This window comes from Electrophorus electricus, chromosome 1 (genome assembly GCF_013358815.1).
Source record: "Electrophorus electricus isolate fEleEle1 chromosome 1, fEleEle1.pri, whole genome shotgun sequence".
Classification (NCBI taxonomy): Eukaryota; Metazoa; Chordata; class Actinopteri; order Gymnotiformes; family Gymnotidae; genus Electrophorus; species Electrophorus electricus.
The window spans coordinates 19493028-19520643 of NC_049535.1; the positions used below are offsets into that span (position 1 = coordinate 19493028).

General features: G+C 39.5%; 1 protein-coding gene across 2 annotated transcripts; it reads right to left on the minus strand.

Moving 5' to 3' along the window:
- Window positions 1-341: 341 nt before the first annotated feature.
- On the minus strand, window positions 342-27614 carry LOC113590968 (arf-GAP with dual PH domain-containing protein 1). 2 transcript variants are annotated; one of them, XM_035527461.1, is made up of 11 exons: window positions 27190-27614; window positions 20388-20518; window positions 18487-18578; window positions 17302-17384; window positions 4853-4965; window positions 4242-4388; window positions 3803-3886; window positions 3532-3594; window positions 3220-3291; window positions 1835-2063; window positions 342-1380 (listed from the first exon to the last, which is right to left on the minus strand). In XM_035527461.1, the coding sequence occupies exons 1-11, from the start codon at window positions 27278-27280 to the stop codon at window positions 1352-1354; spliced, it is 1134 nt and encodes a 377-aa protein (XP_035383354.1). In that variant the 5' UTR covers window positions 27281-27614; the 3' UTR covers window positions 342-1351. The 2 variants fall into 2 exon arrangements, with proteins under 2 accessions (XP_035383354.1, XP_035383359.1); XM_035527466.1 differs by lacking the exon at window positions 3220-3291.
- Window positions 27615-27616: the final 2 nt, after the last annotated feature.

Sequence of the window (27616 nt, forward strand, 5' to 3'; positions counted from 1 at the left end):
ATGTTAAATACATGTTTAAGGTATTTTTATGATGCAGTTTTCAAGTGTTTAATGTACTGGGGTTTTTTTAAGATATAGTATTTAGGCTTTGGCTTGTTTTACTTTGATTATAGAAACAAGAAATCTAGCTAGATTATAATTGTATCTTTTGCTTTCTGGTTATAATGCGCTTCCTTGCAATGCATTGTGACCTTTTTGAGACATTCATCTTATTGTTGTGCAATAATTACATGTTCAATAAAAGCTTAATTCCCATCTATGAGATTCCAGGCAAAACAACAATCTTTTATTTTTCCTAACAAAAGATAAACTTTCATTTTCAAATAATTATTACTTTGAAAGGAGTGGAAGATTTATTTTATTTTGATTTAATTCGTTCGATGTTCAATGTTCGATGTGAAATGCCTAGATTACAGCAGAGTCCTGCAGTCTTCTGCAAATCTTCACGTTGGATTCAGTCAGCAAGCCTTCCAGAGGCAGTTTGATGATTGTGAAATAGTAGGTTTCCATTATAATATGAATGTCTGTAGTTTTCTGCTGAAATAGCTGTGGTTAGAAAGCTTTCTGTGGTCAGATTTGTGATTTCCGGTGTAACATCTTACAGCAATGAATTGTAGAGGGGGACTTTTGTTGTTTCATCAGAACTGTGTTATTTGCATATATATCCATAAGAGTACATAAACCATGTGCTATTTCTCATTAAAATAATTTTTATGCACACAATATACTCAAAGTTTATCAAGTTTATGAAGTGTATTTATATCTGATCAATTACATGGTCACTATTAAACAGAGTTTCTTTTCTTTCATTCATTATAACTTCCTTCAATATTAACACAAGAATGCCCCTCTGCTGAACACAGTAAGACAAACAAATAAATAAATAAATACCAGGAGTTACATTTGACACTTTTACCTAGAAATTATGGACGCCTGTCTTAAGTTATAAGGACTATGGAACTTTAATAAATCATACATTCTGAGGTCAAAAACGCTGATAGCAGCAATACATTCTACTGACCTGTTCTGAGGGATCAATTACTGCCTTCATTCTACTTAAATGTTCTCATCAAATAACATTTCTGCTAAGGAGGAGTTTAAAGAATTATCATATATACAGTGGCACTGGGGGATGCAGAAAGGTGGCTAGGTGGACATAGTCATCGGTATGTTAAAGCACAAAGTTGGCACAGTCGTGTCGGCACAGAAGGTGTGCTGGGGGCCCTGGTGCTTGGCTTGGTCTCTTCTCTGCACCCCATATGTTAGGCTCTGGTGGTGTGTGTCCCCTGAGGGCCTCTGTAGCTGCTCTGAGTCTTCCACCAGTACAGAGCACTCACCTCCCCTGCCAGGCTCAGGGTTTGTGCTTGAAGCGAGCTTCCACTATATCAGGCAAGAACACAAGGAAACATTCAAGTCAGTGGAATCTTTGCCCCTTTACAAAGATGGTTTAAAGATTTTGAGACTTCTTCCTTGTCTGCTGAGGGAGAATAGGCTTAGCAGGCTTTCAAAGTTCTAGGACTAGCCCAGGAGCAAATGAACAGTTGCTCTGAAGGGGTCTTCATTAAGAAGTATAAAATCTTAGCTCAGTCGGGGTTTAAATCCTCACTCAAGTGAACCAGAAAGTCAGAAGACCATAATTCATAAAAATGTGTTTTAGTGTTATATATAAATATCTTTGAATTTCAATGTCACAAACAGAGATCCCATCTAGGTCAACAAACATTTAGCTCTTAATGATCTATGCAGCAATGATGACAATGCAGGAAAGGAAAGGAAGTCACATCAGATGTGACAGTGACAGTGGTTGGGAGTGCTCAGACAGTGAAAAGGTCACCTGCATACTCCTGAGGTAACATGGGTCTGTTGACCACGCCCTGAAATACTGCCACCCAATCCTTCTGCTCTGCTTCTGTCTCGCAGGCGAACAGGAACTTCCTGTCTGGTGTCACTATGGTGATGCCAAACTGCCAGTGGTTGCCCTGGGTTGAAGGGGGCAGGCCCAGCAACACTGTGTAGCCGCTTTCCTTACTGCCAATAAACACTTCTCCTCGGGCATAAGCATCCTAAGCAAAAGAGAGTTACTATATTTTATATATATATATATATATATATATATATATACATACACACACACACACACACACACACACACACACACATATGCAAAGTTCTAGGAGGTAAAAGCAGTTTACTACAATATTTAAAAAAAATAGGTGTTTAAATCTTAACATTAATTCCATGGTATTTTATGAGGCTCCAACATGTGAGCTGACACAAGCAGAATATAATAAGCATTGTGCATTGAGGGTTTATTGAAAGAGAAACTATAGTATAGTCTGACTTTCAGCAGAAGTGAGATCGCAGTCTGTCAAGGAATCTGGCCAAGATTTCAGCCGCAGCATCCCATACAGTGTGATATGCGAGAAACTGCTAGAATCGCAGTGTAAAGTCGGCTGAAAGAATTAAGCAACCTTCGGGGCCGCTGAGCGACAGGCCTGTACTGCAAATACAATATCGCCATCTGGTGTACATTTCTGAACTGCACCCGTGATAAACATGCTTTATTTCTTCACTAGTCAGTGACTAGTAATGAGTCCCATGACACACGGACTCTTTGTCACTGTTGAACCGAGCAGAGTGAGTCTGACTGTATAGAAGATCCAGAAAAAAAGAAGGTAGTTACATCTCAAATGGGAAGCCTTTATTCTGATGACATCAGGGCTATACTAAAAAAAATTACAACTACTGTGCCTTGGAGCTTGGTTTTTTCCATATGCACTTTATCGTCGTCCAACAAATATAACCTATCCTGAATACTTTTAATAAAAATGATTATTAATCATTTACATAGAGATGGTTTATGAATCACTTCCATCATCATTTGTTTTACTTTGACCATTTTGAGTATCATATCCACGTTTTATATTTTCAAAAGCTCGTGGTTTATAATGACAGCTGCCTAACAGCTCAACATAGTTGTAAGCGTAGAAACAGCAATGTGTACATAGAGCGTACATCACTAATAGTGCCAGTGAAAGCTAGAGGCAGCCAGCTAGCACATTGCTAACAGGCTAATAGCTTTCATGGATTGCTAGAAACGTTAGCATTTGCGCGAGCTTGGAAAGCAATTTTTTTAAAGAGAAAAGGTTTTCCTTTCCAGCACTGCCTCATCTGTAGTCTTCATGGAGACTAAAACTACGGTTTTAAAGAGCCGCTCACCAATGGGTCTTTGAAGTACATGAGCCTCCTGTCATCCAGGGTGAACCAGCGCTTCTTAAAACCCTCCGTATGCTGGAACAGGCATAAAGCCAGGTATATTAGTCCACGGCCCGCATCAAGTAGCGCACAGCCGCACAGTATTAGTTTCTATTCTTCCATAACGTCTACCTGCTGTTCACACTTTGTTTTGAGTAGCAAAGTTAGTGTATATTAGCAGCATGCAATAAGGTTTCAAGCTTTAAAAGGAATCTTCTACGCACAAAAGTAATTCACTCATATGGCAAAATCACAAGAAGGCGGGCAAGCTCTGACCTTTGGCCCTGTCTTTTCCATGTACCCCTCCTTGATATAGTTCCTCGTCAGTTTGGGCACCAGCTAGTGTGAGGCAAAAACACAGAGATAAAAGCAAACAAACAGAATGTTGGATGATTAATTTTTACAGTAAGATGTGTGACAGGCCCATCTGATGTCCAGAAAACTTCCAGTTCCCTTAATGAGAATTGGTGTGAGGAGATGGTGCAAGTGTTCTAGAATATATAAATAACACATTTTCCTGGTACTCTGTGTATTGAGGTTTACTTACATCAACATCATGGGCTCCAGGATAAGCAACTTGTAAATAATGGAACCTAGCAGCGCGTATGGCGTTAAACCAGTCTACCATTTCCTAAAACACAGTAAAGATCCCACAAAGAAGCACTCCACAACAGAATGGACTGTGGCCCAGACAGAATCATAACATGCAGTTTCTCCCCATGTCCAGCAGAGGGGGTCACATTATATCATTGTTTCTCATAGTGCTTTTGCAGGTTCCACCTCCAGTGTTCTGCAGTAAAAAGCAAACAGCTGTTTGTGCAAAACAACATTAGCATCCAGCTAGTACACATCAGACAGTTACTGCACTGATGAAATCATTCTAAAATACTTCCACTTATTTTTAATAAATTCCTTTTAAAGAGGCATAAATAAGAAAATTGTATTATCATGAACATGAAATATGTTATAAGTGAATAGATCCCCACCTTCCCATCTTCATGGTACACAAAGATGTTCCTGGTACTGTTGTCTTTCAAGTAAGTGATCTGGAGTCCATGAGGGTTGCTTATCTTGGCTGGCTGGAAGGTGGCATTAATTGTTTGGATTTTCATCAGAGCTTTGGGCTCCCTGGCCTACCACAGAGATATGAGTTGAGACATTAACACTCCAACACAGAGGCATACCCACATAAACCCTCAATCAGGGATTTTTATTTATTTGATTGTTTATTTGTGTTGCTTTGTTTGTTTAAATGTCAGTCAGTGAGTGTAGCATTCTCCTGTCTACAGTTTAGAAGGGAGATACAAGGTTTTGAAAGATAGAAAGTAAAAAAAGCCAATGGGAAAGAAGCCTTTTAATAGCACGTCTGGCCAAGAAAGCAGAAGTGGCTGACAGGAGCAGCATCAAACGTTCCGCAATGATGAGACAGCAAGTGTTATTGACAGTGTTGGGTTTTTTTTTTTCGTTGACCAGTGGCAATGAGGGGAACTTGAGGGGAATGCATAACAAAGCTTCTCGACAGGTCCAGATACAGAAGTGGAGGAAGATAGGGAAGGTGACAGAGAGAGGGGTTAGAGGGGTGACACAGGGGACTCACGTCATGCTTGTTGAAGTACTTCAGCGCTCCCTCGCGCTCAGAGAGGATAAATTTTCGGCTCAGGAACTGTCCGTTGTCTCTTCCTCGTTTCCATAGAAACCCTTCCCTATAGCCTGTATGGAGAACAACAGCACAAGTAGCACTCAAATAGACAAACGGGACTCTTTAAGCAGGACTGAGGAGATGGATAACGGTGGAGAAGTTTCTTTAGAGAAGGAGATCATAAGTTTCTTTAGAGAAGGAGAAACAGACTGAGTGAGTTTTAGACAAAGTGCTGTGCTACAATAGAAACCTAATCTTTACTATTCTTGAGACTTTACATACATATATACACACTCTGTAGGGGAGATGCTGGTCTGTTTCTTCTTTTTCACTTGGATTGGATTTGCAATCAACATAATTGGGACAATCAGTACTGTATGCAGGCATAGTGAACCATCCCCCAGCCCCATATGTGATCCACACCCCACCACCGAAAAATACATATACACACATCTTGTTATGTGTGCACATCGACATTTATCATTTTATATGTGAACTTTACTTTCATTTCATTAAGGGTAGGAAATCTTAGAGGGGTTGTTTCAGAAACCATAGTGGCTCAGGCTCACACTCCTACAGGAGTATAAACAAAGGGAGCAAAGAAAACAGACACCTGATACTAATGGACTCCTCTCTCTCATCCCCGCACACACACACACACACACACACACACACACACACACACACACACACACACACACACACACACACACACACACTCTCTCGCTCTCTCACTCTCTTTCTCTTCCTCTGTATTCCTTTTCAGTATTTCTGGCACAGACACAAACACACATAGCAGAGAGCTGTTACTGTTCCAGCTGGTTACTGTCACAAACATGTCTTTATCAGTGCATAAGAGCAGAAGAGTACAATCACTGCCAGCATAGCACTTCTACACACACACACACACACACACACACACACACACACACACACACACACACACACACAAACACATATTTTGATCCCTTTCATAGCAGATGCATTGCTGGGTAAGACCACAACCTTTCATCTGGAGCAACATCATGTGTAAATGACCATAAACTAAATGCCAAGATGTTTGACATTGCTGTCATGTGTCAGCAGTACCACAGATCCTTTTACGACACATTTCCAGACACCGCACATGCTCAAAAGTTTCATCTTATAACCGCTACAACATATCTGCCCATATCTGCATGTCTGCTCATGTTTTCACTGGCAAGCACCAATAAGACAATCAAAATGACTGCTTGTGTGTGATTGGTTTAACTGTGTATCATGAAGATTTACCTAGTGCCATAAAACTGATTTTGCATGCACAGTTCAAATCAGTCAGCAATTAGTACTATAAATGTATCGTAGTGTAAATTATTTATGTAATGTAGTGTATACATATGATGTTCTACACATGTGCACTCCAGATTTTGCAGGTGTGAAGATCAGACAACTGTACATCTCCTGTCAGACTGATTAGCTCTTTGCTCACACACACACACACACACACACACACACACACACACACACACACACACACACACACACACACACACACACATTTAAGACATAAATAAACGTTTTCCATACAGCATCAACAGTTTCATATCACACCCCTCTCCATTTTAACAAGTTTATGTACATTCACAAACTAAACACAGAAGTCTTTCTCAACATTATCTATGGCCCACCTGGGTCAGAGCACCTCAGCTAGCATTCCACTTAACCTTGAAGAGAATCTATAGAATAAATACATTGAGGAGAAACTACAATTAGGGTGGAGTCTTCAATAGCTTTCACCAAGTCTTTAGTCAATAACTGTCTAAAGAATAAATGAATTATAGTTAATATCAGTCTCAGTTAATATTTGTATCTTTGGCAATAACAAGGTTTAAGGAGAATTTAACTGTAAGCAGTTATGAAAACATTGAGAGCATTTTTGCCATGTCACTAAAAGCAGCACTCCAGCAAGTAATGAGGAACAGAAAATACAGCCTGGTCTCAGTGCTCTCACTGTGGGACACAAAAGGAGCTATTGATATGCTCCCCACCCAGCTTGCATACAGGACCGCACTGAGTGGAGTACAAAGCACAGACAGTCACAAAACACACAGGCACACGCACGCACATACACACACACACACACACACACACACACACACGCACGTACACACACACACACACACACACACACACACACACACACACACACACACACACACACACACACAGATGAATCAGCTCTGCTATGCTGCTGCCTCAAGCAGTGTGTGCTCACTAAAAACAATAACAGCACCCACATTTCTCCTCCCAAGCAACTCTAGACAGCTGAAAACGCCTCCACTCCATGGTGGCATAAACACAATGGAGGCTCTTTCTTCACCAAAACACGCACCTATTTTATCCTGAGCTTTATGAGGAAATATATGACATATACACATGATGTATGAAATAAACAAGAATATCAGAGCTAAATATATATGTAAACCAGAAATTTGTTATGCAAATTGCCAGACACAATCATGGATAAGAACAAATCCATACTATATTAAATGCTGAGACAGACGCATGCAAACATTCATGTTTGTATATCATGATTCCACTCATAATAGTAAGCCATTAGTAATCCATTAGAACCCACATTTGGTAGCAAACCTTTCTTAGTGTGACATGTCATGACTGACTTCCTGATCTTACAAATATACAGTTGCTACTTTCTCACTGCCCCCCAAAAAACAAAAATCAGTTCATCCTTCCATAAGAGGTCCATAAGAGGTCCATAAGAAGTAGGACAAAAATATAAAGGGTTCTAAATCCTGTGTGGAAGCATCAATCTGATCCCAAACCAGCTTTACAATCTTGCATTATTGAGTAGCTGTTTCACATAAGGCCCTTATTTCACCCTCAGCCCCCCTGGTCCCACTCCTTGTAATTAGACCACGACAGATTAACTCAGACAGCTATTTTCAAGGACCTGCTGTTCCAGCCAGCATGACCCAGAGTGAAGTGTTAAAAATGCTAACAATGAATGAACACAAGTAGGGACACATAAACAATATACAAATGAGATCAAGCCAGCTGATTCCTGCTAGCTTTTTGTTTGTTGGTTGGTTTGTTTATACGTTTTGGGTAAACTATTCATTTAACAGGCGAATCACATTAAAGGGTGAACGAGGAACAACTGAAAAGTTCATGTTGTGATGGCTTCTGCATGACACTCAACTGCAGTGCTCGCATAGCTAACCAGCTGGACTCATGCTGCCCTTTAAGCCCATAGTTTTGTATTTTATTAAACAAATGACAGAAATGACAAAAATTTTAAAAAGCAAAATAATGGTACTAGGAAAGCACAGAACCAAAAGAGAAGTAAAAAGTAAAGACCATTATGACTCCTACAGAGCACGTGGAGAACAACATTGCTATTGCAATCAAAAAACCACTGGTGGAATAGCTAAGTGATCTTAACATGACAATTAGATCTGCAGAGACTAAAGCAGTGAACGTAATTCTTTCCAGCAATAATGCACACAGGAATAGCGAGTGTTGCTGATTGTATTTTCTCTACAGCATGTTTTTACCAAGCACCTTGTTGGGCATAGAGGTTGCCCCAGAAAAATTACTTTAAGAACTTTAAACATCATTCTTTTGCCACAGCTTTACAACAACTGTTGTAAAGTTAAAAGGAAAAGTCTTTGCATTGAATGTGAATTTTGCATGTAGCCTCTTATGTTAAATGGTTGGATTTAGTATTAAACTAAATGTTGAATGCATTTTGTGGTCACCTTGGTTGGTAAGAATTCTGATGATGAGACCTATGTAGATGAGACCTCATGCCTCAGGTCACGCCAGGACATGGTGGAGAAAAAACAAAAACAAACAATGGGAACATGGTGACAGCACCTTGTCTTTGCTTTGTTTTTGTTTTTTTCTCCACCATATCCTATTTTTTATTATCTTATTATTACACATTTAATGTTAATTCCTAATCTTACCATTCTGAAAATGGTATACATTCCCCTTCAATAAACACTAAGAAGATTCAATGTTGATAATCATATGGCAGTGGTACAAAATGGATTGTCTTGCTACATATTAATCACTTAATGGTGCCTACAATATAAAAAATTACAATACAAAAAAGTCAAAATCAACAGTGTCTAAGTCAAAATTAAAAATCTTCTCTTGTAAAACCAGCTCTACAATTAACCTAGTGCACGTTAGTGGAATGTGGTGTATCGTGGTATATCTGTAGCTAGTCCATCACAATCTGTCTCCATGGTTGCTACTACAATTGTAGTTTGTGACATGATGGAATCTTTGACGGTACCATTAGCTGCAGGCTAATGCAGACAGATGTGTGGATGTGATGTATACCACATGTCCTGCTGTCACTGACAATGTATTCGGGGTTGTTTTGGCAGCTATAAACAAAGGTTAGGAACTTCAGAAAATTACCAGCTGTAGAACTGTAAGAAAAGGCAAGCTTGGGCCACACAAAGTAGTAATCAATCCATTGCAGGAATGGCAGTTTCAAATGGCGCTACAATGTCAAAGAAAGACATATAAAGTAAGTCACGGATCTTGGGAGACTTGGTGATAGACAACGGTATAATCCAAACAGAGCAACCACACAGCATAGCAGGCAATGTGCATGCAAGCTTTCCTCCTACCCTTTGTGATTGTGGTGCTTGGAGGTCCACTAACATAGTAAAACTACAGGCCCATATATGTTTTAGGCATTTTTCAGTAGCCCATATGTAGACGAGGCCCACTTTTTCAACTACAGAACACTTGCGTTTCCTTGTAGTCAATGTGCAGGTAGCAAGGCTGCTGGTTTCTTTGTTAAATCTGAGCCAGCACAGTACCTAGTCCATAATCACTGGCATCTGTAGAAATGAACAGAGAGTGGAATCTTGTTACTAAGGGATGCTTATCTTTAAAACTGCTTTGAGAAGCAACAGGCCATGTAAATGTGTCTTGTCTTTAACACAAGTATGGGGGCAACAATTATTGCAGATTGTGCAAGACATTTGGAGTATCAGGACATAAAGTCCCCAAGATGACACAGAGCAGCTGCATTAGATTGTGGTAGGGCCTTAAAGGTAGCATCCAGGTGTTCTTCATCAGGCATAATTGCATACACAGCAATGACATGTTCAACGGAAGCAAAGTCTTCCTTAAGTTGCTGTTGTTCTCAATCAGGATCAGGTCAGCCACTTTCAGCTCCAGCACTACAATACATCAGTTCTGGTATTGCTTGTCCAAAGTAGCACCTTAGACAATGAGGTCATCCAGGTAGTTCCAGACACCAGGATTGTCCTGCAAGATAGTGGCCATCATTGTTTAGAAGGCAGAAGGTGCAGATGCAAGGCCATAAAGGACACCCTGCTGAATCTGAAGAGGCTTTTATGTGTAATGAAGTCTGTAATATCCCTACTAACTTCACATAAAGGCCTCTGGTAATACACATTCATAGCAAAGTAATGGGATGGGCTGTACTATCAGCCTTGTTTAGCTCATGCAGGTCAGTGCACATCTGTATCCCCCTACATCTTGTCACATTGAGCACAACTGGGAACACCCAGAGAGCTTCAACTTCCTCTATGACACCAGCCTTTAGCTGCCAATTCCAAATAAACAGAATCTGCAGATCTTATCCAAAAGGGCATGGTTTTGGAATCAGCTTTAACTGCTGGGTCTAATTTCACTGCCTATAAAATGTTCTTAACCCAACCTACAACCCCAGCAGCACCTAAGGGTGAGGTAGGGTAAGGTAATTTTTCTGGACATCACAGATGGCACTAAGGATGAAGTGTGAATGCTACATCCTCTGATATGAAAGCGCATGTCCAGTAATGCAGACACTTTCTCCCCTGCATTGATTGTGGATGTAGCAAAGGGAGTCCTCACATCTGCGCATGCAGGCATCTCAATTCAAAGCTTAAGAGGTAGTTATTTTACTTATAAGTTATTTGTGCTTCTTTGACTGACGATTGGTCATTGTCATTACACTGGCTTTCTTTTGTTCCAGTTAGTGTACTTTTATGTTCGGTTTCATTTTCATACGTTTCATTAAACTGTTCAGTTGAAGACTCGTGTTTTCCTTTCTTTTCTTGCACGTTCTACAACCATGACAATTGAATGTAACAAGATTTACTGAAACTGAAAAAGAAAAGAGAAACTGTAAAGAAATCAGAAAAATAAATCTGAACTTGATGCTAATGTGCTCAATTCAGTACCAAATGTAAGCGTATATCAAAAAATAATAAATAATAAAGCTGACCTTATTCTATACAGAAATTGGCCAAGTATGCTATTAGTTATTTAGTTAAAGCAAGATGAAGAAAAAGCTGTCATTAATGCTGTTTGTACGATAGAATGTTAAGTCATGTCAGATGTACTGCCATTGCTCCATATAGTTTATGTACAGTGCAACAATATGTTGTTTCTTCTAGTCTATGCTGGAACTTCACCTCAGGAGCACCATATACAGGAATGCATAAATGAAAATATACAACACATCAGTGAGAGAATGAAGAAGCATGAAAAACATTAAATATGCACAGAACATTAAGCATAAAGGACAGTGACGGTCACACAGGACAGGGCATGCTGACAAGTCAGTAAAAAACATGGCTTAGAATATGTCAGTAATATGTCCACATCTTATCTATGGAGGTCTGTAGACTGTCCATACAGACAGTGTTGGGAACAGCCCCACTGACAGCAGCACAAATACGGAGTAAATGTCGTGTTAGCATACTAAGCATTGCTCCAAAATGCATAACAGTCCACAAGGTAATTCTGTGGTTGAAAGTGCAGGTAGGCAGTGGTGTGCAAAGAAAGGTGTATGTTCACTCAGAGTGGGTGATGGGATAAGTCTTTATGGCTATGATGGTGGTAAATCAAGAGACTTCTGAATAGACCAGGTGGGTGTGGGAGGAGCAGTGTGTTAAATAGTACGCTGTTAAGATGTTTTTGACTGCCAGACTACCTCTGTGGCAAGATGAGGTCAAGACTGAACCCACAAACAATATGTTTAAAACTGGATTAAAAGCATTTATTGCCTTTATTTATTGATATGTCAACAAAGAAAGATGTTTGTACTTTCTTTAAAGTTTAAACTTGCATAGATTAGATTAGTCTGAGCAAATGGACTAAGAATGCCACAGAGATTGCCAAGGGGATTGAAATGAAAGTGAAATCACTCCAGAATGGAAAGGTGCTTGGTACAGATGGTCTACAACCTGATCATCTATCTGTTATTTTATCTGTTATTCTGAGACCAAGTAGGTACATTGATACCAGAAGCATTAATTTTTCTATGAGGCAGGGATTGATTCATAAGAACTAAAGAAATGTACATATTATTGTTTAGTTTATAACAGAAAAATAATCACCTGATTTTGTTGGAGATGTTAAGAACTGTGCCGAGGCAGTACTCAGCTGATTGGAATCGCTAATGGGGAAGCACATATACATTTTGATCAGACATGGTTTTTAAAGAAAGGTTTTGCTTCTGACAGTGTTAGGAGACCCCTACGTATAACTGATCTTGCTAATACACTCTCTCTTGACACTGAAAAATCACTGAAGCTCACAGAAGTGCTGCTTGTTATTTGCGGCTTGGGCTGTATTTGCTATGCAGCTCTTAGGTGCTACATTTACCTAGTGTTGTGTTTATTTGGATATAGTTTTGTTGTTTTAATATATTTTCACACCTTATTTTTGTGATTAAAAAGTCTACTGCATAGCCTGGGAAAGTGGTCTTGTCTTGTGTTTCTTTTCTTTCTGCTTGTAGCATGACACGTTTTAGAATTATTTTAAATTTATTTTACAATTCTTGAACATCACTAGCTAAATGGCCATCTTGAACACTGTTACTCTCTTAACACTGAAAAATCATTAAACAGATTAGAATGGAGTGATCTTTCTAATTGTAGAGACATTTGTACTGGGCCTCAAATTTGTTTCCATAATAAGAAACTGCAGTGATGCTACACCCCCCAATACTTAGAGAAACCAGTTAATCACTGTCTTTTTATGTAAGTGAACAACACACGTCCATGCTCACCTTTTCTTAGAGTCACTGGCTCAGGCTAAGTGATACAGCTAATTGTAAACAAATAAGGCACTGTTTTTCTTTACATGCAGACAATTGCCTTCTTATTCTACATAAAATTGTGGATAACCTGTAGGATATGCCCAGAGTCTTCACCTGCCCAGAGTCTGCACCTGCTCCACCCAGCGGTTGAAGGGCGTAGGCAGATTATATCTTTGGTAGTTGCTGCTACCTTCTCAACCTAAGTCCTGTACAATACTTTATCTTGAATGACCCACTGACATGCAAGATCCTTCAGTAACATATTGTGAGCTTTTGAATCTGCTGTTCTGGCCTTCCAGGCTCTATCCACATTATTTCACTGCCTCAGAGTCAATTTGTAAGTGTTAATGGAGGATTACATGCTGGTCTGTCCTACACACCAACTCATGGGGCCTCTGAAGTTGTAGTTCCATCTGTCCCCTCTATACAGTGTCTTATTGTAAACTGACCCTTACCTGCTATGACCACAGTTCTCAGATTGCACTTAATAGATGTTTAAGTCAAGATGATGTGTAGGAAAATATATGAGTTCTACAAGTAACAGGTTGGACTGCAAAATATTTTGTTAAAATTATCACCATATTGGCACCTGTAATATCACAGAAAGATAGAAAATGCTAATCACCCAAATAAGTCTGATACCTGCAAGATAAGTGGAGCATAACTGTTTTGTTGTATTACAAAATTTAAACAATCTATCAAATGCCAACGACTTTGCTCAAAATTATGTAGGTGAATTTTTAAGATTAATAGTTCATATGTTGTAAGTTATATCCTGATTGCAATATGCAGTAATACAACTGCAATACAGTATTACTGTCTTGATAGTGCAGCACTAGTAACAGGACACAAATTGTCAAAGTCACAATAATTGAAAGTGATAAAGGCAAACTTCTTATGAGCGAGAGTGGGAGCAAGAGAGAGAGAGAGAGAGCGAGAGAGAGAGAGCGAGAGAGAGAGAGAGAGAGAGAGAGAGAGATGACAGTAAAAGACAATGGGGCTTCCCTAGTGAGCTCTGCGGACAGGCTAATGGTAGAGTGACTAGTGGATTAATTGAGCCAGAAGCAGCACATGAAGGCTGACGCTGTTCGGCTGGCCATGAAAGCCCGGCAGCCACACAAGCAGTCACACGCCCAATTGCTTAACCCTCTGAAGCGCAAAGTGCAGATTGTTTCGGAGAGGAATTGAGCTTATGAGAGAAGGAGAAAAACAGCGGGACAGGGACAGTAGCTGCATTCCATTCCGCAGTGTCTCTAAAGCAGTGCCCTGGTATTCCCTACACTCTAATCACGTCATGTGGGTCAAGGGTACTGCAGCTGAATAAATCCCTTCATTCAGAATGCCCTGTAATGTCATCACACGGTATATATTATGTGTGTTGTGTTTTTTTGTTTCACTTAACAGTAAAGGGCAATAAGACAGTTTGCTTGCTAATGTGGCTAGCAACTATTGAACTGTATCTATGTAATGCTGATGTAATGGATTCAAGTCGGCCAGCCAATCACTCACTGCCCCTACCAACCCCACACCCTCAGCAGTGCAGACCCAATTCTCGGCCTCGGCTGAGATCTCCACTATTTTATTCCTCAGTCCTCTGTCAGCTCTTAGTTCTTAGGTAAGATTGAGCAGCATCTTTCATCCATTGCTGACATCCTCTTCTTCCCTAATGCAGCTCCATAATGCTACCGTCACTATGTTACCGTCTAATACAGCTCACTGCTACCGTGTATAATTTCACTTCAACACTTAAACATAGGACCCTAGGCAGAGGACCATTTCACGTCACATACAAATATTAATCATTATTGCTCCCTTTATTCATGTATTTAATTGCAAGTTAAAAAGTAAATATGCACAGTTATTCATGCTGCATTGCTCTTGCTGTTGCTCTGCCTCTCCCTGTTACAGTTAATCCTGTATGTTGTTTCTCTGTAGCCTTGCTGTATTATCTATAGCCTATGTTTGTTGGTTGTTATTGTAGTTTGTTACTGTCCCGTCTTTCTGTCAAGCTATTATACATGCTAATATGAATTTTAAAGTGTATGTTGTTACATTTACATTTTACATTTCTGCATTTAACAGATGCTCTTATCCAGAATGACTTACAAAAGTGCTTTGTCATCTACCCATAGAATGTATCCTAGCCAGTACAGTAGGTTAGATTTCAAGATACCATTGAACTAGAATCCTGCTAAATATATGCTGATACCTAGAAGAAGTACAAAATAAGTATAAGCTCTATATCAGTCAATGATAAGAGCAATAAAAAACAATACCAAACAATACATGCTAGAGTTTCCGTTACTCAACAGTAGTATGAATTTCATAGATGCAGGATCAATGGTCACTTACATATTCCACAAATAAAAGTCTTCAGTCTGCTTCAGTCTGCTTATGAAGACTGCATCTTCACCTTCATGATCCAGTCATCAGCTCGTTAAGAGGACAAATGATCGACTCCTTGATCGTTCGGACTATTGTCCCAAGCACCAGTGCAGCTAGAACTGAGGACGGCATACAACTTAGTGTGTATCTGAGAGTGGGATGAGCGGAAAACAGCCTTTTCCACCACTGGCGACTATGAGTACCACGTTATGTTTTATGGCCTGGCTAATGCCCGTCTTTCAAGGAGTCTTTCAAGGAGTAACCCATCATTTACCGGACCTGATGGTCACTCCAGTCCTCTGTAAGATCAATGAGAAGATTTCCATTGCCACAGCAAGTGACCCCAGACAGGCCACCAAACAAAGTATACATTTCAGAGGTTGATCAAGGTAAACTCATCACCTGGGCACATTCAACTACTGCTTCTTGTCATCCAGGAGTAACCAGAAATGCTCAGCTGCTGTCAGTCTGCTATTAGTGGCCCAGTGTTCATGCTGATGTTCAGAAAGTCCAATCTCTGCCTGTACCTCAATGACCCTGAGCACACTTCGTGACTTCGTCACTGACCTCTTAGAATCTGAAGGTAACACATGCACACTGATGATAGTGGATTAGTTCTCCAAAGGATGTTGCCAGGAGTCCACCCAGCCTAAAAGACCACCAAGGGCCTATTCCAACATGCCTTCCATTCTTTTGGCCTACCAGAAGACAATGTGTCAGATAGGGGTAACCAGTTCACATCCAATGTTTGGGGAGCATTCAGAAAAAGAGTGGGGATCAACATGATCCGCACTTCTGGGCACTGAACTAAATGCTCAAAAGATAAAACTTGTTTTAAATCTTGTACAAAATTATGTATTTCAATGGTAAATCCAAGTTGCTGGATCTACTGGTATTGTACAACAGTAAAAGCTCTTCTTCTGAGATGAGCTTATCATCTAATGCAAAAACTAATGTGTCTCTTGCGTTTTTAAATTACATTTTCTCTATCTACAAAGTCTACAAAGACTCTCATTCCAGTTTCGTTGCACTTAACATCAGAGACATTGCTTAGTGTCTTGGGTTTCCACAGCTATGGTGCTAACACATTTTTATTTCTAGTTGCCATAATGATCATCGCAGTTGCTGCTTAAAGGACCTATTATCTATCCTCTCTCTGGAGCTCAACCTAGAACTAAGGACCAGCTGAATTGTGAAAAAAACTTTCAAAGGCAGGCACCTGATTTAGGATCCACTGGAAGGCAAGAACATATGCAACATTGGCCTAAAATTTATTGGGCGAATGTTGATCAATATCAAATTTCATATTATCCTATATATTTACAATATAGTGATATTCAACCACCACATTAGCACTGTATGTAAATAAGGATACAAATCAGATCAGAGTAGGTTACATGGTCTGGAAATGTATGTGGTCACAGGTGCTGTCCAACATCCTGTTTAATAATTAAGATTCTAGAGACACCAAGCCCCAAGATCAGCACTGTTACCATGAGACACTTTACACACAAGAATCCAGATGTCAGAACTCTATATAGACAACCTCCTCTCATGCAATAATTCTCAATAAATCTGCTGTGTCCCACAAGTCTGGAGCTCCACAAAGCCTCCCTGTATGCAGGGGGCTCTGAGCACACTCAGAGGCTCAGCAGAAAGCACGCAGGAGCTTCATGAGTTAATGTCTGTGCTCTCACAGAAGCAGGGGGCTCTGAGCACACTCAGAGGCTCAGCAGAAAGCATGCAGGAGCTTCATGAGTTAATGTCTGTGCTCTCACAGAAGCAGGCCAGAGTGATAAACAGTGGAGCTATCCTGTCAGATTTGCTCTGGAACAGTGCCAATGGAGTGGAAAAGAGGAAGGAAACATATGGCAGATGCATTGTGGGTATGTATATGTTGGAGAATGAGGGACATAGCAACAGAGAGAGAATATTCTTTTACCTGCCGAGTATGACTCCTGTCTCTCCACATGGATAAACTCATTCCTCTCATATCTGGCTCGGATCCACTGTTCCCGCAAGAGCCTATGGGGAAATTGGTGTTTTCAATTTATTTCCTTCTTTCTTACTACTACAAGTTGTTATATCATCGTGGCAGGACCTTTGTGCCATCATGCTCTTTTCATGAGTAATATGTAAGTACACATTGTCTATGGTTATGTAATTTGCTGGAACAGCTTTCTCAATCGAAAGCTCTGTGATTCAACAAATGCAGAAAAGTGTTGGGAATGCACCTAAGGTTCCATTGAAGATTTCTGAATCAGATCTGTCAGAATCCATTCCTCCACAGTCTTTTACTGATATTTACCCTCTTTAAAATTCTAACTGTAGCACTTCTTCTTTCCTCCCTTCATCCTCTCATTCTATTTGCTCACCTTTGCTTTTCAGTGAGAGAACTGTATCTGCATATGTATGTATCTGTGTATACGTGTGCCCAGTATTGGTTAGACAGTGTCTGATCACTGCCTCTTTATTTATCAACATAGCATAACTGATTATCAGCCTCAGCTATAGACAAATGCATATAGACATGCAGACTCACACATGCTTCCTCTTTTTGGCTACTTGGGGGATTTCATGCCTCATGACCTCAGTATCTCCTCTTTATTTTCTGTGTGGCTACTGTGTGTTTTTCGTCTGCCTTTAAATAAAATAGCCCCAGATGCTACTGGGGCCATACATGAAACTGGAGCATGATAAACACAAAGCAAAACTAATAGGTCTTAAGGCGTTATTACCTGCACTGTTGTATGAAAAGTCATCCCACAATGCCTTTTTCTAAAACAGCCATTTACGTTTAGGAAGAAATGAGTTACTGGGTTTGACTGAAATTGTTTTTCTTGATTACCTTTTAACAGCTTAAAAGACAGGCTGTCAACTTTTTCTCCATTAGGATTTAACTTCATAAATGTGCTATGATTTGTACATTTCAAGCCATTAAATCTAAGATTTGGGAAAGAGACCTTGCTTGTAAATCATGGTAAAAGGTAAGATTCATGTTAACAGAAAGAATACTGGTAGGAGCTAATCATATTTATGCTTTAACCAAGCATGGATCATAGGAACATTGGATTATTGTACAAATGGAGAGCATGAAAAAGCAGCTCTTTTATGTTTCTTTACTCACTGGCAGTCTGTTTTTGTTGGGCAGTAATAGAATGGTGGCACCTTCTGTTCATACTTGGCTTTGGCAGCGTTGTTTCCAGTGGAGGCCATGAACTAGAAAGAGATCAAGTCAGAGATTTTAGGTATAGCAGATAATGTGCCATGGGCATTATGTGCTCATACGGCGAAAACTTTTCAAAAGAACCCAAAGTATTGAAGCAGATCGTTACGTGCTGTTTTTATATTTAAAATCCAGGCAACCCAAGGTAGTCCACCGAAAGAGCTCATGCTGCAGGTGTGTTTGTGTGCACCTCACACATACACAGCAGACAGCACATATACGGCAGACAGCAGATGCATACACAGGAGACAGCACACACATACACAACAAGATACATACATGGCAGACAACACACACACACACGGCAGACAGCACATGCTTACATGGCAGATGGCACATACACAGCAGACAGCACATACAGCATAAGCTGCTAATGAGCTGCATTCTTTTGAGATCAGGCCTGTGCATCAGCAGGAAGCCAGGTACACAGAGAGGCCTCTGATACTGTCTCTTCTCCTCTTTCTCCCTCTTCATCATGCACATTATCCTACCGCTGTGCCCAGCAATACATCAAACTGCCACTGAGACACCTAGTAATACCAGCACTCAACATATTCTTGTACCCTTCCTATACGTATATGTCATACTTAAGATGTAATAAAAGTCTTATTAATCTTGTTATAATCTAATTTAATGTATAGATAACTCACAATCTCATTTTTTTTTTTAATTAGTGCAAAAATTGTGAGAAATAACAGACAAAGACTTTTCAGAAATTGGGAGGGTTTTGGCTGTCAAGGTACAGCAAATGCCACTCAGAACATCAAGACAGAATTCTCTCTACGTAATAATAGTTACATAATAATCCAGACCTTGCTCTACCTTCAATATCCTTCACTTCAGATGTGGCTATTTCTTGTTAAATGAATTTAAAATGTAAACTTTTATGGATAATGAAAGCCCAGTTCTTTACAATGATATATATGCAACCTATTATCCTACTTTTAACCAGCTCAATTAGTCGATAAGCAGCACCGCTTACAGAACAAGAAACATTTTCATTTTCAATCACAAAGAAATGTATCTTTAATATGGGCCTTTACAATGGAAACCAAAACATTATAGTGCTATACTATAGGGTAGCAATGTATTGAAACATGATGTTGAACCCTTGAAGTGACATGCATCTTCAGATAGCTTCCGACAGCTTAGAGTACCTTCCCCCCCGACTCGGGTCATTGCACTCCGCTTCATAATCAGATCAGTCTTTCTACCTTGCATTTAGTGGCTGCGTTAATACCACACTGATACCATCACAGCTTCATACTCAACATATCAGTGGTCGCTTTGTCCACCACACACATATACACACACTCACACAGGCATGTATGCACTCTGTCACATAGCCATTTCGCAAGTGATGACTTGATTCCCTTGAGCAAGCTTGGCAGGCAAGGGATTTGTGCACACAGCCAGACAAAGCTGGGCCAAGGCTGCAGCACCAGGGACTGGAGCTGCAGAAATGGGGCAGCGCAATGAAACGCGTAGTCATCGCTCATGTCCTGTGGCCAAGGACAACCGTGGTCCACAGCTACGGCTCCCAAAAAGGGCCCTCGTAATTACAGAAATGCTGAAAACAAAGAACGGTTAAATATTACAGAAATGTAACATGTACAGAAAGCAGAATTCAAGCCCTTCAGAAATGGGAGCAGAGCAGAATAAGTGGGAGGGTGTAGAATAAGTGGGAGTGGTGTAGAATAAGTGGGAGGCGTCTCTGACTCTCCTTTCACAGCTCCTTATGACTTTTTGCGAGCTTGGCCTCTGTCAAAGTGAGATAGAGCGAAGAGAGCGTGGTCACTCACCTCCACCTCGCAGGTGTCCCAGGGGTCGAGAAAGATGGACTTGACCCGGCTGATCTGAGGGATGTTCCGGTGGATGCCTGAGCAGGTGTGACACATGAAGACACCCAGGGTGAAGGATGCCCACTCCGGTCCTGCACAGAACACAGAACAAGCCTGAGACACGCACATCGGAGAAGGAGACGCACTGACCAATATGTCTTGTGTGATCAGAGATCAGAGTACGGGAGGGGTTTTCTATCTGTTCTAGGTGACATGAAAAATGAGGAATTAACATATCTCCTTATACATCAAAAAGTAACAACTTTTTACAGACTGTTACTCACTAACACCTATTAATAAACATATTATTTACAGAACTAGATAATGTTAACACAGTGGTTATACACTGAAAAGCCACAGACTTCCGAGGCCTAGAACTCCCTCTCTCTCTTGGCACACAGTCAATCATATATGCATACATTAAGCTATCTGAGTTATAATGGTGTGGAAGTGGTATGAGAGAGAGTGGGAGCAAGAGAAAAAGTGAGACAGGGAAAGAGAGAGATATTGTGTGTGTGTGTGTGTGTGTGTGTGTGTGTGTGTGTGTGTGTGTGTGTGTGTGTGTGTGTATGTGTGTGTGTGTGTGTGTGAGAGAGAGAGAGAGAGAGAGCGAAAGAGAGAGAGAAAGAGAGAGAGAGAGAGAGAGAGAGAGGTGTGCGGGTCAGGAAGTAGCTGAAAGAGAACTGCAAAGAACATTTACTGAAACATTTGTGTGGTAACAAAGGCAGACCGGATGTCCATGATGCTGGGCTTAGGTTGGTGGTGTTCTCTGCAATATTTTCACAATACCAGAGAGGGCTGTGCAATACACTGATTAGACAAAAAAGCACAGAATGTGAGTGGGGGCAGGGAACCACAGTGGGCTCAACATCATAACCATAGAGTGTTCTAAGATTACACTTACACTTATAAAATGAGATGATACAAGCACTTACAAAATGAGATGATATGATTTGCAAAGCCAACTATGCCAATTGGAGTCTAATAAAAATGTTGAGAATGACACTATGAAACTGTAATATTCAAAATGCCTGTCATAAATTTGATACTGCAATATTAATATGTGCAAACCTTTTTATTTTAAGTGGTGTTGTGGTCAGATTACATTTTTTGGAGTAGAGGTTACTACTTGTTCTGATGCTATGTTAGGTTGTGCTGCCAACCAGCAGACTGAGATCAGCTATCAATAGAAACACTGCTACTAAGCGAGCATACACTCAAATGAAGCAGATCTTTGAGAGTGTGCTTTGGTCACTATGACCAATCTCAAATTGTCCTGCTGACTGCATTGTAAACAGACTGCTCAGCTACTGGCAAAGAGCATAAAATCTTATTTGATTAATCACAGCAGTTTGGCCTGCATTTTTGTCATAATTGTGCAGCACTGTACTATTTGAACTACTGCAAAAATACACTGTTCAGGGGTTGTGAGGGGCAAAGTATATTGCACACATCACAGAAATGAGGATTATGAGCTCCAAATCCATCTAGGCAATAACAGTTTGTCATTGTTGACTCTCAACTCTGAGGTGGTACAAATGGTTATGATTAAAATTTATTCATCCCTAAGGAGGAGTATTTACAATGTTGTATCATGACAACAATAACAACAGTAAAATAGCTGAACAGCTTACACACAATGCAAATATCAAATACTTAAAATTAATATATTAGAAATATTACAGTATACCCTGAACAATAGAACACAGAAATATTAACTGTTCCAAATAACATCTTGAGTGTTACTGTCTAAATAGGTCTGGATTTTGCTGTGTAAAAACACAGCACCACAGTGCTTTGAGGCAGAAGGCTTTCCTGAGATGTTCTATAGCCTCTCTCTCATGATGGTAGCCACTAATGTCAAAGAATTCACCTTGTAAGACACACATGGAGCCTGGTGTCATCCTAACCTAATTATCCTGCTGCCTCTGCAGATTATCTATGAGCATCCATAATTAATACAAGAACCAATGCTGTAATCCATCTGTGGTGCCAAATTATTGCCGACAAAATTTTTTTAAAAGTTATCGCAGACCTCTATTGGGTTTTTAAAAAACTGTCTGGACCCACAAACCACCCTGAAGAGGTAAAATGTAACAACGTAAAATGTATAAGTGCATTTAACAGGTATGGATAACATAGAAACACAAAAAATAGAAGATAAATGCAAACAATAGAGGCATCAACTGAGCAACATATTAACATCCCATGAGAGATGAACAAGAACTACTGAACTCTAACCTACTTCACTTGAACTCTAATCTATCACGCTGGCTCGGATACATTCTATGAGTAAATGACAAAGCACTTTCATAAGTCATTCTGGATAAAAGCATCTGCTAAATGCCAAAAATGTAAAAAAAAAAAAAAACCCCACAATGTTCAAGTCCTCCTTTTTTGCCCATTTCCTTTGAACTCTACACCAGTTTTGTAGGATCTACAGGCATTTCAAATAATCACTTGTTTGACTATGTCCCTACAGGTCATACTTCCATACACAGATCATACATTTCCAGGTCAAAAGTCAACAATTAAGTGCAACATTTTCAAAAGAAATACTAGTTCCATCAGGTTGATACATTTGTGGAACATCTCCCCATATCTTGTATATGTCATCTTAAATAATAAGACTTGCAGCACAGAAGTGAAACCACTAAGCGTAGCCTTGCACCATTTTTCAGAGTACAGTTTGTTGGGTTAGAGAAATTCAAGTGAAGTTCATGGAGAGTTCAGATTATTAGAAAATACATTTTTACTTAGATTTGAGACACTATGTGGAGAGGAGAAGTAGTCATTGATTTCATGAGAAAGGATAAAAAGAGGAAGAGAGAATAAGACAGACAGAGAGAGAGAGAGAGAGAGAAAGAGAGAGAGAGAGAGAGAGAGAGAGAGAGAGAGAGAGAGAGAGAGAGAGAGAGAGAGAGAGAAAGAGAAACAGCTGAGGAGCTCAATAAGTTTCTATGCCGTTCCAGTCACCTTGGGACACAAGTTATAGGGCCATCTGTTCTATTGTAAATGTTAATTATAATGGCATGTAAACAAAGCACATGTTTATCCATGTGCATTCACATATGACTGAGCATTATGGCTAATGTAATTAATGAATTCCCTAACACATTTCCTAGTGTCCTACCCCTTTGGATGCTGAAGAGTTGGGCTTAATTTCTAAGATTTTCCAGTCACATTTTTGGAGGGGTGCTCAGGACTCCCTGGGTTTTGGTTACGAGGTACCTATCTTTCTCCTGAACCAACCAGAATACATTAAGAATGCAAAATCTTAATCAAGAAATACCAGTGTTTCCTGGTGAGGATGATGCACACAAATCAAACAGTCTGCATTCTGAATTAAATTATATATTTACGAGTTATATGATTGAGGATTTAATTTTAAAGCTTTTACCAGTACAGTTCCAAAATAACACAGTAAAACAGTAATTAGGAGCAGCTACTTATGTTTCATTAGAATACACAAGGCATCTCTGGACACAGATATCTATTCACTTCTTTCACTCTTCTTGACTGAAATCAATTTAAAACAGGGGTGTTTCAATAAAGTGCATATCCTGTTTCAGGTAGCAGCCTGAGTCCAAATTAGAGCAGATCCTGCTATCCGACAAAAAGAGAAAAATAATCTCTAGTCAAATACAGAAGGTATTTATTAAGCAGCCAATTGACAAGGCATGCCTCTGTCAAAATGCATTTTACAGGTGTACAATTATAGACTGCAGCCCATTTGTTGGCATTCGTGAGTGACCCACTGACCCACCCATAACTGGTCCATTCTGAGCACAGGACCCAGCTACCCAAGTATTACTAGGTGGTGGACCATTCTCAATACAGTATTAACATGGTAGTGGTATGGCTGTGAATATAACATTGGTAGTATATCAGGCAAGCCTTATTTCTGGAGTTTTTACACGTGTCCCTTTGACTAGTGGGTTAGGACTAAGTGGTCTTCAGCCCAAAGATTTCCAGACAACAGCTTTCCTGTAGTCAGAAACTGACCTTCAATAAAAGACTGGAAGATGGCTAACACAAAAAGCATGGCAAGAGATGAGCTACAGACTCTAACTGTATACTAGGAGGTACTTACAATAGTGCCTGATGAATATATGTAGTTTGCTACTCACAACAAAGCAGATAAAACAGACAAAGCCTATTGCCAGAGTAAAGGAACTCAGTTATAGCATAGAAAACTGTGTTACTGGAGTTTCATGATATTTGCTAATATGTGGGAAATAAAAAAAAAAAAAAAAAAAAACTTGGCTTAGTGTTGAGAACTGACAGGGAAAAATGATAGGGAAAATTTAGTTTTGCTGTGTGTTGCACAACATTGTGTGTGTGTGTGTGTGTGTGTGTGTGTGTGTGTGTGTGTGTGTGTGTGTGTTTGTGTGTGTGTGTGTGTGTGTATGTGAATGAATGCATACAGCAAGCATTTCTTACAAGCAACTAAGCTATATGCACGTCTTATTGAACACTGTGTGGTAATTTTTAAATTTGTATCTATGACTAGGGCCTGTTAATAGGTTTATCCCTACACTCAATGCCCTTCATATATGGACTATACTGTAAAACTTTATTGAATTGCTGTAAAACTGATTATTGGTTAACGGCATCATTATTTGCTAGAACATAGTGTTAATTATCTGCCATGAACTTGCATACCGCGCACCCCCACTGAGTACATTTTCCTCAATAATCATTAGGTTTGTAATTAGAACATTTTCAAGTTCAATACGATTTTTGATTATTAGGTCAAGATTCTATATGATTTTTGGTATTTTTGTATACTACAAAATTGACTTAGCTCAGAACAATACAAATTATATTTCTAAACAAAACATAGTAAAGTGCAACAACCAATATAAAAATCTGCCAACAACTGCCAAAAGCTGAAAACTGCATACAAAACTTGATATAATCAAAAACCTCCCCAGAAGACCCTTCGATGAGACCAAGGGAAGATTCAATTACAATTTTTCAATTTTTGATAAAGCATTGAAATCATTTGCACTTATATAGGTAATAATAATATATAGGCTCTGTGCTTGACTTTATTCTAGTGTGTCAATAGACTGAAAACTCATTCCAAAAATAACAAGGTTTTCAGGGGTCTCAGATGACCCGACAGTGGTTTTAACAAATAAAATTGTCATTTGTATTATAGTATTTGATTACATTGACAACAAATGTTGATTTCAGCAGAAATTTGTGCCAGTTTTTTCAACCTTAAGAGATTAATCTGCCAACCCTATCATCCCACATATCTAAAGGAAGAGCTTACATTTGTTTTGTACACTGCTGATACACACCAAGACAGATTCAAAGCATATGTGAAGTTTTGGTGTGTTTCAAGAACATCAGGAGATCATTTTGGTTTAATTGCTGGTGTATTAAGAAAATAAATGATAAGCTAGCAAACAACTAACTGAACTGACCTTTGAAATGCCTTACACACTTACAAACCAGACCTTACCATTATGTTATCATTCTGCCATTAACCAAAAGAATTTGTGAGTGATTTTGAGCTGAACAAACAAACCAATCTCAAAGGTTATCAGATGGGCAAGGTGATTTTTCAAGAACATATTAAAATTAGCCTCAACAATTTGTCATTATATATATATATATATATATATATATATATATATATATATATATATATATATATATATATATATATATATATATATATATATATATGTTATGTATATTATGTATAATACACATATATTAACAATTTGTGTCAAAGGTCTCCTTCAATAACTGGCGAATGTCTCAAGTGTGTTACCAAATGCATGTGAACCAGCTCCTGACCCAACATACAAGGAAGAATGGTTTCATACAGACGGTCACATAGTCTATGCCTTTCTATGAGTCATATGCTACTGAATTCACCTGCCAACCTCAATTAATAAATAACCACTATATTTACACACTTACAGTATATATAATCAATGGGGATAAAGAGTAAAGTTGGAAGCAGGGACAGGCACATCACAGGGTGCATGAATACATATTGACTGGCCACTTCATAAAGTACACCTGTCTTATAGGTGCATTTTATAGGAGTGCTATTACAGAATATAGCCCATCTCATAGCATGTACAACTTGTCAACCACACTAAGTGTTCAGTTTGACCACAGAACCACTGCTGAATATAGTACATGCTTTTATGCTATTCTCAACACATCATTGCCAATGCCATGCAGCCTAAGTAATGTAGTATGGGGTGTTGTGCTGGTATGAGTGTGATAGTGGACTACACTGTACAATATTTAGACCCTATATGTTCCCTTCCTTTACATTTTCCACTTTACTAGATGTGCTACTGATGCATTGCTGCTAATAAAGTTAATGCATTTAGGAGACTAATCAATGTGTGCATGTAGGAGATCGTTGTATACGTAATTACAGTGCAAGTACAGTTGCTAAACTAAATATTCACAACTACCTACTGTACGACAGCACAACACATTTGAGTTGCTTCGTTGCAAATGGTTTTCTTTTCGTAAAACAAAACTCGTAAAAAGAAGCACCCCTTCTTTTTCTTTGCTATACACTGATGTCTTGACATCAGCTCTACGTCTGCAGGCTAAATCAAGCGCATTTACACTGAACTTCACTTTTAACTGCAAAAAACATCCACAGCGATGACTTTTTTTGTGTTGCGTTTGCGTTCTGTGTTCGACTGCAGCAGACGACCTTGCTTGGGTACCCTAAAAGTAATGATCTGCGAGACGCACATCAGACGGATCTCACCTGGAGCACCGCAATCAGCACAGTTACCGTTTCCTGGTATATTCAGAAGCTCCCGTAAGCGGCGTCTGTTCGTTTCTTGCTCGGAGGCCATGTTAAAATGTATATATGTACAGACGTAAAGACCCGAAAGCAGTGGTTCTCTCCAGTGGACTCTACTGCTGTAGTATCGAACAGGGCGGCAATGGGCTCAATTGCAATACGCACGCGCTTTAGTCGATCCTAGATTTCCAGCGCATTTCTAGGCTCCTCTATCAGTAGTGTCGTTTTCTGTTTAGGTCAATATTACTTATCTAGCAGACAGATATGATCAAAGAAAACAAAAAAAATCTAAATGTTTGCAATGGCCGCTCTCGATACGAAACATGAATTCCGTCTCTCCCCTCTAAGCCAGTTTCTCAAGACTCATCTCTGCGTTCCGCCGCCCTCC